Below are 12,638 nucleotides of genomic sequence, written 5' to 3' on the forward strand. Positions count from 1 at the left end.
CCCACTCACTTCCCCCCCACCTTTTATTTCTCTAATCTTAGGTTTTTGTGATGTGAGTGCCCCTCTCCGTAATCAGTTCATGAGCATTAATAAACTATCCCTTTTAGTTTGTTAATAATGTTATTAAACCCCATTAATAGGTTGTTTGGACGTGTTGAAAACTGCATTGTGAGCTCTTCATGGAGGTGGAAAGTAATTCTAGTGTCAGCCAGGACTCTATGGCTAGCTTCACTGCCGGTGATGTACTTATCCGCTCCACCAGCCTCCACGCAAAGGAAAAGCCCACTGGCACTTGGACAGCAGCTACTGACTGCAGTAGAAAAAAAGTTAAAATTTCAGTAAAGAAGCTTCGTGAAGTGGCTTCTCCCTACCAGGCAGATGATGCAGCTTTGATTAGAGACAAAACATCCTATATTCCTCCAGCATTGTCAGCAAACAAACCTCTGCCGAATAGATCAACTGTCACTACCTCCAGCAGCGTTACACAGGGTATGTGATCAAACCCAATTTCTGTGATGTAATTTGTCTAGTCAGATCCTTTTTCCAGCATGTCATTTATGGACGTATGTATATTAGGAACGTTGTCTGTAAAGATTGATATGAATTGGTTATACCTTTTTTAAATTTCCTAATTGACCGGATGCCATTTAGCCAGTTTTGTGAAATACTGTTTTGTTTTTAACATGTTTTGTATAAAATATTTTAGAATGTTTTTCTAACTCTGTATAAAATGTCCCCAGACTTCACACACTTCTTAAATATTGCTCCAAATTCTGTGTAGTACATTCATTGTGATGATAAATTTGCTATTGGCTATTCATTATGATGAATTAGAAAGAAAGATATTCTGTGTCTTGTACCTTTTGATCGTTTTAGCCCTCTTTGTACCTACATGGGGATTGCAGGTCCTTCTGTACCACTGTACTGGAGGAAAGATCACAGACCTTTTCATGCACTTGCAGCTTTCTCTAACTTTAAAATGACAGATTAATTTGCTCTGAGAGCTGGAACTGATAGATTTCTCAATGTATGATGACCAAAACTTACTGAGATTAGAAAGAAATATTTATTGGCAGTTTAGAGTAGAGAAAACAGTTATGAAAATATGTTAAATATTACATGTTTTGTATGGATATTTCAAAAAAGGTAATTCCAGTGACCCCTCTGTTTTGGTTACATAATGTTTGCATGTTTAGAGGGACACATTTAACTTGAAAGGTAGTCAGTTTAAAAAAACTGTGTTTTAAAAAGAGTTTCAGATACAACAGCTGCTCCTGACTCTCCCTGGTAATTACTGTGATTACAATATTAAAATGAGATCTTTACAGTTTAGTTTTTTTCTGTGGTGTTGCTTTGTGAAAGACTCACACAAACAGCTGAACCCAATTAACTACTTATACAGCTGAAACAGTGAAACTGGCAAATATACAGGTAAACCAAAAAAAACATAATATATTATTTCCTCTAATCTTTAAATTCTGGTAATTTTTGGTGCTTGCTACAATAGTAAGTAAAGCATTTTAAGGTTAGAAATTTAATTATTTTTTTTAAGTTGATGACATCCCTTTAACAGTGTTCTCCCTACATTTCAAGTGTATCTTAGATGTCTGGCAGCTAAAGCTATATCTTATTCCCTATCACCTAGAAACTACAGTAATGGGTTCATTTAAAATAGCTAAAATTGACACATACTGTGCCATGAATTTACTGAGCTAGAGTGTGCCTCTTATCTCCTTAGAAAATAAAGTTTTCATTGTTGATCAAAGGATCACACAACTTTACAAGATGTTATCCTTGTAAAAGGGCATCAGAATGCATTACCCCGTTAATTTATGTTGATTTCATACTGAATCTGATCCCGAGTTGTCATTGCATCATTTGCGATTCTCACTTTCAGCAAGTTTCTGTTGTATGTCAAACAGGTTAATGTTGCATCTCAGGCATTGTTCATTAATATGCCAGTTCCAAGTTGACACTCAGCTCATTTGTGCAATGAAGGTCATTTTGTTTAGTTTAGATTTTTAAATCTAGAGATATAGAAATGACTAAGATCTGGGACAGACTAGTGATACCTGTCAAAGATGCATAAACTACATGTGCATAACTACACTAAAGTCTCTCTTATTTTAGCTGTCCGAAGTATGTTGGCTGAAAGAAGTTCAGAACATCTTCTTTCAGTAGAAAATGATTTAGAACCCACGCTATTATCACAGAAGGTAAGAAGAGTTACTGTTCTATTCCTGATCCTACAATCCTGAAGTGTATGCCATACTTCCATCTTAAAAGGTTTATATATATGATCCAAATTTTAGTACATCAGCAAACTACTTTTCTCTCCCAGGGGCTTATCTGACTTAGGCCCTGTTCCCATGAAGACTTCTGCATGTGCTTAAGTTTATGCGCTGGAAGTATTGAAGTCAGTGCACATGCATAAGTCTTTGCAGGATCCAGAGCCTTCATATTCTCTTAACCTATCTAGTATATAGTGAATATGAATGCATCGTTTTCTTATGTTCCACCTATAGCATGTTTTTTCAAATTATAGTGTAATTCTTCCTATGAAATTTCTGCTCCTTGAATAGCTCAAATCAATATGATTTCCTGAAGACCTTTAATATTATGATTATAGTTTCTTTTGCTTCCTGTCATTGTTCATTTAAATAGACATTAGTTCATATCAATCTATTGAAATTTCTTTAATATTTTGATGTGACCCTTTCTAGCTCAATTAGTTTCTCCTTTTATATTTGCTATATTTTCTGTAGTCTGTATTTGTTGAGATCTGTTTTATGCACCTATCCCTAAAGGATTACTCTAAGGAAGCTGCAGTAAAAGGAGTTCCTTTGCAAGTAATGGAAGATGGAAATAAACGAGAAGGTAAGACAAAATATCAGACTTCTATAACCATTGTTAAGAAAACAGCTATTTTGGAAAATAGCTATAAAATATGTTTGTTTCATATCTTTTCCTTCAGTATAAAAATTGTTAGTCAAGATGCTGCAGTTCATGACTTTCACTAGTAAAATGAAGATAACTTAAATCCTTGCTTTTTAACAGTGGGAGTTCTATTCTGTTTCATTCTGTACTTTACCATACGAGGTCATACACTATGCTCATCACTGTAGTATCCGAGCACCTTCCAGAAGTGTATTAAACTGCATTGCCGGAAATCTTGGCAGCCTCCTAGTACTGAAGTGGTGCATGCCTTTTAGTAGAATATCCAAGAGCTTGCAATTTTTGTTTCGAAGTGCTTGTCTGGTGACATTAGCATGAGGTCAGTAACTGCTGCAGTGAGTGTGCATATTTTTGCAAGCAACCAATTTCTAGGAGAAGCGGTATCTTTTAAAAATGAGCTTTGTTTGGAATCAGCTTTTTGAAAATGGGATTTGTATTTTAATTACATTGGTCAGTTTTGTCCCCTAAATTATATATTTTTTTAAAATTAATATGTATAACATATTAACAGCACTGGTAACATTGCAATTTCATCTTTTTTGATACTTCAAGTTTGGTTGATAAGTGTAATAGTGTGGCTGTAATAGACTTCTGAAAGGCATTTGACTTGGTATTGCACAACATATTGATTAAGAAATTAGAATACACAATCAACATATCCCATTAAATGGTTTAAAAACTGGCTAACTGATAGGTCTCAAAACATAATTGTAAACAGGGAATCATCATCGAGCAGATGTATTTCTAGTGAGGTCCTGCACAGATTGGGTCTTGGCCAGTGTTCTCTCTAATTTTTTATGTCCACATGCGGAATGCATTTTGTTATGTGCACCAATATGGAGGTGATGTGTGGTGGGGCCGAGGGGTTCAGAAAGTGGGAGGGGGCTCAGGGCTGGGGAACAGGGTTAGGGTGTGTGTGGGGGGGGTAAGGGCTCTGGCTGGGGGTGTGAGCTCTGGGGTGAGGCTGGGGATGAGGGGATTAGGGTGTGGGAGGGGGCTCAGGGCTATGGCACAGGGTTGGGGTGTGGGGGTTGAGGGCTCCGGCTAGGGGTGAAGGCTCTGGGGTGGGGCCGGGGATGAGGGGTTCAGAGTGTAGGAGGGGGTTCAGGGCTGGGGCAGAGGGTTGGGGGGCAAGGGGGTGAGAGCTGTGGCTGGGGGTGCTGCAGGCCCTGAGATAGGGCTGGGGATGAGGGGTTTGGGATAATGGGGTGCAGGCTAGCCTGGAGCTGCAATGGGGAGAGAGGGCTATGCAGTTTACAGGGAACTTAGGTCTTGGCCCTACACTATTTAACATTTTTTATCAATAAGCTGGAAGAAAACAATCATTACCCATAAAGTTTGCAGATGACAGAGATTGGGGAAGTGGTGAATAATGAGGCAGAGAGATCACTGATACTGACCTAACTGGATTGCTTGGTAAGCAGGACTCAAGCAAACAATATGTATTTCAGAATGGCCAAATGTCATACTTAGGTAGGAGGCTGTATACTGAGAAGCAGTGATTCTGAAAAAGACTTGGCGGTCATGGTGGATAACCAGCTGAGCGTAAGCTTCCTGCGCAGTGCTGTGGCCAGAAGTGCTAATGTAGTCCTTAGATCAGCTGGCCACAGGTTGCCCACCACTGCCTTAGATGCATGAGCAGGGAAACCTTGAGTAAGAGTAGAGAGTTATTACCTCTGTGTATTTGGCATTGGTGCAAGCACTACTGGAATCCTGTGTCCAGTTCTGGTGTGAACAATTCAAGAAGGGTGTTGATAAATTGGAGAGGGTTTAGAGAAGAACTATGAGAATGATTAAAGGATTAGAAAACGTGCCTTGTAGTGATATAGACTCAAGGAGCTCAATCTGTTTAATTTACAGAGAAGGTTATGGGTGACTTGATCACAGTCTGTAAGTACCTATATGGAGAAAAGAAACTTGATAAAGAAGGCTCTTCAATCTAACAAAGTTATAAACACAATCCCCCCATGGAGTTGAAGCTAAACAAATTCACATTGTAAAGAAGAAATACGTTTCTAACTGTGAGGGTAATTAACCATTGGAACAACTTATTAAGGGCTATGGTTAATCCTCCATCACTGGAAACTTTTAAATAAAGATAAATATATCCTCTATTTCAAACAGGAATTAATTCAGGGAATTCCTATAGCCTAGCTATGTTGGAGAACAGACTAGATGATCACAATGGTCCATGCTGGCTTTCTATGAATGTTTTGTTCAGTTCTAAATAAGCTATTTAAAAAAAAGTTATTCATCTATAATTTGTGCAGCATTTTACTAAGTGATGCATCGAACATGAAAGGAGTTTATAACCAAAAAGTAAACTACATTTTAAAACTCTTTTAGCTTTAATAATCAGATGTTTATATAGGCAAATAAATCTGTATTTAATATTTCTCTCTCACCTTTTAATTACATATCGTATGGAATATCTGCACTAAAAAAACCTATGTTCTGTGTAAAATTGTTAACTCTTAAAGACATAATTATAGTCTCTTTCCTGAGCATTGGCAGTGGTTTTGCTTTCTGTGAGTTTTTTAATAAATATTTGTTGGAAGAAATAATTGAAAACACAGTTATCCTGATAATACTTAAAATGATGGTGCGGAAGCTAGCTGCCCAGACATACAAGACTTCTTTCTGAATTCTTTTCAATATCATGAAGGAAAATCTTTTAAAGGTCTCATTATGTGGATGTAATTCTAAAAATACTGATTTAGGATGAAATTTTATAGTGTTACGCAGGAGTTCAGGCTAGATTAGAGGTTCCCAAACTGGGGCGTGTCCCCCAGAGGAACATTCGAGGGGGTGCGGTAGGGTCCGGGCCAGCCCCCATCAGGGGCAGGGAGGGAGTGCCACTCAGCCTCACTCCTGACCCCGCCCCCAGCCGCAGCCCTGGCTCCATCCCTGCCCCCAGCTTTGTCCCCTAACTGCAGCTTCCGCTCCCAGCCCTGCACCCAGCTTCGGCCCCCAGCTGCGGCTCGGCCCCCAGCTGCGGCTCTGCTCCCAGCCCTGGACCCGCCCCGAGCCTGGACTCCTGGACGTGGCTCCATTCTGGCCTCAGCTGCGGCCCCAGCCTTGGCTCTCTTACTCCTGTCTGCCCCCCCCCCATCCTGGCCCTGGCTCCCGGGGGGATAGAGGGGAGGGAAGGGGAGTGAGTGAGACAGGGGTAGGGGGGATTGCAACTATGAAAAGTTTGGGGACCACTGGGCTAGATGATCATAATAGTCTCTTCTGGCCTGAAATCTATCTAAAAGAAGATTATGTGTGTTTTTTCTCTGTTTAGTTGTCAAACTTAAGAGAAACTATAGCCCCTTTAAGGATTGGTGCAAGGGTTGGATTGTTGTTATGGGAACCTACTTACAACTAAACAAGTTGTTTGTGAGCGATTCCTTCTGTTGGGAGTTTGGTGCCTTAGGTGCAATTTGGAGGGGGGTAGGTTGTGTAATCTTAAACTGAAGTGCCATGTGGTCAGGTAATGGTCCTGTAGTAAATTGCTAAAATGTTTAGTTCACTTCATTTTATGATAAATTATTACTTTCCTCTAATAGTTTTTCTTAATTTCTTTCAAAATGTGTTTGATTCTTTTGAGAGTAACTGCTATGAATTCTATTCATAATGCTTTTGTCCCTCTCCTACATGCGTCTAAAATAAATTTGTAAATCCTGAGGTTCCTTGTGAGAATACATCAGTTCTTGAACTTTTCTGTCTCCGGATATCCCTGTATATAGGGATAACTGTTAGATTCCTGTAGCTTATATTGGTTGTATAAAAGTGAATAATTTAAAACTCACTATTTCCATGTTGAAAAAATGAATTTAAATTAATAAAATCTAAATATTTTTCCCAATCCTAATCTCTCATTTAAATCAGAGATGCCAATTTTTAAAGTATAGTTCTACGCCGTAGGCTGTAAAACAACTGTAAAAAGGAGCATGCAGTGTATTTGCAGCCAGGTTGGTCCCAAGATATTAGAGACAAGGTGGATGAGGTAATAGCTTTTGTTGGACCATCTTGTGTTGGTGAGAGAGACAAGCTTTCAAGCCACAGAGCTCTCTGGGAAAGATACTCCTAGCATCCTAGGTTGTCACAAGGCAGTCACTCTATATCTGACCTATCAGTCCTCATCCTCAAAGGAAACCTGCACAACACTTTCAAAAGATGAGCTTGGGAGCATAAATTCATTACTCTGCTAGAAACTGAAACTCACGGACTGAACAGAGACTGGGTTTATGGCTTATTACAACAGTCTGTAACCCACTAACCCCCTCTTTTTGTCCTGTGATTGCAGAGGTGTTAACAAGCCACTCTATCTTGAACGGTCCCTTAGAATATATTCTAACTACTTACGCAAAACAATCTGTTCCACCATGCATTTAACTGAGATGCTCAGAGTTCCTTTCCCACTCCGGAACAAGAGCTCTGTGTGACTTGAAGCTTGTCTCTCTCACCAACAGAAGATGGTCCCACAAAAGATACTACCTCGCCGACCTTGTCCCTGTAGAAAGAAGATCCATAGTTGTACTTGAATGATTTTCAGATTCTGTGTGCTCAGCTTACATGTATAAAGATGCTTCTAACTGCCAGCCTTGCAAACTCAGTCTGGAATCAGTCAGTGATTCTTCCTGGATTGTTCATTGTCACCATAGGGCAAATTCTGACCTCAGTCAACCTTTGCAACCCCATTGCCCTCAGTGGAGTTGCACAGATTCACTGTTCTTTGATTACAAGGGTAAATAGGAATGCGTATCCCCCCACCCCCTTTAAACACTGAGATTAGCAGATATAACTAAATATGTACAAGGATCGGATTTGTAGAGTAACAAAGGGCATCTTTAAACCTAGTCACTTTTTAGAACATTATTGAGGAGGAGACCCCATTGTGAATTACCGAATTTCACAAATTGATAAATAAGTAAACAGTTAAAAATGAGTAAGGTTAATGCATTGCAAAATTTACTTTGTTCATTGCTTATCAAGTGCACTTTAACCTTATCTGATACTACCTAGTATATTAAGAAAAGATCCACCCTCTGTGCAGCCCTCAGGGTGGGGTGAAGAGGGCCGAGCCCTTCTTATCAAGGTGAAGCATATGTGTTTTGTTAAATAATGTACAGTAGTATCGATAATGAGATCTTACTACAACTTCTGTTAAATCTTTGCTGAGAGGGAGGTAAAAGGATGCTCTGTTGTGTGTGCATTATAAAATGTGCAGATTAGCAATATGCATATTAGCAAGGTTATATTGTAACATAGTTTACCAGTGGCAAGCAGTGCTGCTTCCTCTGAATTTTCAAGATCCTATACTAAGTAAACTTGGTGCAGCTTGCTTATGACTATTGGATTTGGGGTCCTCTGTGATGCACAGTGGGAGAGAATCCTGATTAGGGGACCTTCTAGAGCAGGGGTGGGCAAAGTACGGCCCTGGGGCTGCATCTGGCCCTTCAGACGTTTTAATCCAGCCCTCGAGCTCCCGCCGAGTAGCGGGGTCTGGGGCTTGCCTCGCTCCAGTGCTCCAGCCAGGGAGCAGGGTTGGGGGCTTGTCCCACTCAGCGCGTGCTGTGGCTCCGCGTGCCCCCTGGAAGCAGCGGCATGTCCCTTCTCTGGCTCCTACACATTGGGGCAGCCAGGGGGCTCTGTACACTGCCCCTGCCCCAAGCACCACCCCCACAGCTCTCATTGGCTGGGAACTGAGGCCAATGGGAGCTATGGGAGTGGTGCCTGTGGATGAGGCAGCACGCAGAGCCGCCTGGCTGTGCCTTCGCGTAGGAGCCGGAAGGGGGACATGCTGCTGCTTCCAGGAGCTGCTTGAGGTAAGCACCACCCGGAGCCTGGACCCCTGACCCCCTCCCACACTCCAACCCCCTGCCCCAGCCCTGATCCCCCTCCAAACCTGTCAGTCCCAGCCCAGCGCACTCTCCTGCACCCCCAACCCCGCATACTTAGCCACACACCAGAGCCTGCACCCCCAGCTGGAGCCCGTACCCCCACCCCAACCGCCCGCCCCAGCCTGGAGCCCCCTCCCGCACCCCAGCCCCTAATTTTCTGACCATTCTTGGCCCCCCATACAATTTCCATACCCAGATGTGGCCCTTGGGCCAAAAGTTTGCCCACCCCTGTTCTAGAGCATTTGATGGTGGGTGAAGGCTTTTGTTGTACTTTATGATAGTACAGGAAAAACTAATATTAATACCATGCAGTTTTAGTTCATTTTTGTTTATTAGAAAGTTTTGGTTAGAGTTTGCACAATTTAAATGTATATGTCATGTGGTGCACACATTCAAAATGGTTATTATTTTGACAGCATTCTTAAATTCTTCAATGCTTTATGTGAGAGAGAATAAATTTATAGTTATTTTCAAAGCACATTGGGTTGTCTTATCACTGAATATTTTTAAAACACAGTAGTCAACAATACTCAGATTTTTTTAGCCTTATGTTAAATGATGCCTAATATTTGTCTGAAGAAAACATTTACACTCTGAAATAACGTGGCTTGTGTATTCAGCTGTGATGTACTTTATACCAGATTTCTACATGTTACTGAAATAACTTTTTTACCACCTTTATAAAAGGAGACCTGAAAATTAAATTGACAAAGTGTATATTATATTCTTGTTTCACAGATGGTGATATATTTATTTCTCAGTACACTACTGGCGAGAAAGAAGCTTTACGCGCTGTATTAAAGCAGAGGTAAGTTTGAGGTGTTAATAATGTCTCAGCTGTTAAGTTTCTATTAAGATATGTGGTTCCTGGTTTCCCTGATCCCTCTTAGTAGCACTGGTAAAAGGAAAATAGTTCTTCATTCTCCTCCATTAATATTCTGTTTATACTTGTGGAAGTATTTTTTCAGAACTCATTTTCTGGTTTGAAGTCTATTTGCAATACAGTGTCTTTACTATTTTGTACAATTTTTTTTCTTTAACGCTTTCAAAAACCTTTTGGAATAATGCCTTAGTGTTCCAGAAAGGGGGCAGGAATTGTTCTGATTTATTTAGTGCCAAAAGCATGCTAGGCATTTTACAAACAAATAAAGAGATAAGGTCCCTGCTGCTAGCAGCCTTCAACTTGGACTGTAGCCTGGTTACAGACTGCTTGAATAAGGTCAAGTCTATACCACAGTCTAGAACTGCATATGTAATTGAACTAGGTGACCGCCAGCATGTAACCCTGTTGTGTGTCATGGTGGCAGTCATACAGACCATGCCCTTAATATTACAAACATTAACAAATGGTACCTCTGTAACAAATCTTTATTATCTTGTTGCAATAAAGATTTAAATAAAATTCTGTAGTGTCAGCTGTGTGGGAGAAATGTGTAATTTTTCTTTAAAGGAAGTTTATTGTTGGAGAAGCCATAAATGCATGTATGGGTCTGACCCAAAGACCTCTTGATGCCAATTGGCAAAAGGGCACAGGGGTACATAAGGGTTATAAGAATCCCCTGGGTCTGATATCTACATGCTGGTCCAGCAAAGAATGTCATGTAAGGTCGGTAATGAAAGTCTGTGTCATACTGGAAATCATAATAATTGTGAGATGCATGTACAGAAAATATGTGAAGTTATGTATAGATACTAAAAATTATGTTCTTTAGGTCTGTGAGTTAAGACAGGTCACCAAAAGATAATCCACATATTCCTGGCGGGGAGATGGGAAGAGATGCTTATCTCACTCTGGCTGGTCATGTGCAAATTAAGTATTATGTGGTTCTCAGTGGATGCCCATTTACAGACCAAGCAAAATACCAATCAATAGGTTGTGGAGGTTGCAGGAAAAAACAAAACCAGCAAGAGTTATCCTGCTTAGGAGTAGGACAGTGAACTTCTGAAACTATATCTGGGTGCAGATGAACCCCCAAGTTATTCCTTCATTCTGTGAGGACAAGTTGCCATTGGATTCTATCTTATGAGAAGGGATTTCATCCAACCTGACTGAAAATGCTTGGAAAAAGACTTTCGGTATGCTATCTTGTAAGGGATAGGGAATGCCTTGTGTATTAAGCTTAGGCTGTAGAAAGCATGTAATGATTCTGTTTTATATGTAACTATTTGTTCACTGTATTCTCGTTCTTTCACTTGAATCTCTGTTCTTTGATAATAAAGGTATTCTTGTTTTCACTATAAGTATACCTAAGTGCTGTGTATTAAGTTGACTCTTACAACCTGATGTGTACTATTCCTTTGGAGGTAGCGAATCTAGGAGTTCTGTGAGTGTCCAGTTAAACGGGGCTGAGCATTTCAGAGGGATATTTGGAAGGCTTGTGGGTTGGTGTGTGTGTGTTGTTAACCTGTACAGAGAGAGTAAGGCCTGCTGAGGCCTGGAAGGCAGCTTGTGTTGCCAGAGGCTGGTAGTTTCATGGAGCTGATCCATAACAGGCACAGACATGCTAAGGGCAGGTGGTGGTGAGGCCCCTCACAACCCTGGGTATCCCTGGAAAGCCTCACAATGGCTAATAGTTTATGGGGAAGGAGTGGAGGGAACGGGAACGTTATGTTTGATCAGGAATTGACAAGAATGCCATTCACAGGAAGATCTGTTTTGTATTTATAGAACCCAAAACCCTCCTGTATTTAAGGAGGTGAAGGTACAGCTTTTAGAAAATGTATCTGCGGAAAAGAAAGAGAGTACTCAAGATACCAGATCAGCACACAGCAATATAGATTCAGCTACAACCATCGCGGCAGCCACAGCAGCTGCCATTGCTACAACTGCTCCACTTCTCAAAGTAAGACATTTTTTGGTAAAATTAGTTCTCTATCAAGTTAAATAATAGAAATAATAAATAAGTCTGAGTTGGCTAGTAGTGAAGCTCCCACTGTCTTTCATTTGTATTCTCTTCATATGTGCTCACAGTCATCTCGATGAACAGCATGGCTCATTGGGGCAGTAGGAGGGGATGACAAAAGGATACAAACACTGGGTGCGTTCAGTTAGATCTCTTTTATGTATTTGTAGGTGTGACCCAAGGGCCTCTTGTTGCCAGTTGGCAGAAGGCACAGGGTACATTGGGGTACAGGGATCTTCTGGGTTTACCAGAAGGGGTCATGTAAGATCTCTGCTGAAAGTCTGTCCCCCTTCTGATCGTCTTAATCATTGTGAAATGTATATACAGAAAATATGTGAGAACTTTGTTTTTATATTATATATAAAGGCAGTGTGCCTTGAGACAAACATGGAAGGAGGATCTCAGACATCCTGGTTGACAATGCTGGGGAAAGGACTTGGGAGTAAGCTGTTCTGTAGGAGATAGGGGAATGTCTTGCGAGTGAAGTTGAGGTTCTAGAATGTGTGTTATGACTTTGTTTGATATGTAACCATTTGTTTCCAAAATTCTTACTGTCAGTTGAGTCTCTGTTCTTTGATGATAAACTTATTCTTGCTTTCACTGTAAATATAAGTGCTGTATGTTAAGCAGATTAGTGATCCTGAGCTGGATCTTGTAAGCTGATGTGTACTATACCCTTAGGAGAAGAGGATCTAATTGTTCAGTGAATGTTCAGTGGATCAGGGGCTGGGCACTCCAGAGGGATGCTCTGAGGACTCAGGGGTTGGTGTGTACCTGTTGCTAACCTGTACAGAGAGCACGAGGCTTGCAGAAGCCTGGAAGGCAGCTTGTGTTGCCAGAACCTTTGGAGTCAGGGAGCTGATCCACAGCAGACACAGACAAGATTCCCTCA

General features: G+C 40.9%; 1 protein-coding gene across 8 annotated transcripts in view; it reads left to right on the top strand.

Annotated features, from left to right (window-relative positions):
* Positions 1-12,638, top strand: part of KIAA0586 (KIAA0586 ortholog) — a 117,638-nt gene that overhangs the window by 586 nt on the left and 104,414 nt on the right. For 7 of the 8 annotated variants that reach the window (XM_045014226.1, XM_045014225.1, XM_045014224.1 and 4 more), the window contains exons 2-6: positions 141-489; positions 2,131-2,216; positions 2,808-2,877; positions 9,582-9,651; positions 11,512-11,686. In XM_045014226.1, coding sequence (XP_044870161.1) covers positions 180-489; positions 2,131-2,216; positions 2,808-2,877; positions 9,582-9,651; positions 11,512-11,686 — 711 coding nt within the window. In that variant the 5' untranslated portion in view covers positions 141-179. Of the gene's footprint in view, positions 1-140; positions 490-2,130; positions 2,217-2,807; positions 2,878-6,405; positions 6,431-9,581; positions 9,652-11,511; positions 11,687-12,638 lie in introns of those variants that run through there. The other variant, XM_045014227.1, reaches the window with a different exon arrangement.

This window comes from Mauremys mutica, chromosome 4, assembly GCF_020497125.1.
Source record: "Mauremys mutica isolate MM-2020 ecotype Southern chromosome 4, ASM2049712v1, whole genome shotgun sequence".
Taxonomy (NCBI): Eukaryota; Metazoa; Chordata; order Testudines; family Geoemydidae; genus Mauremys; species Mauremys mutica.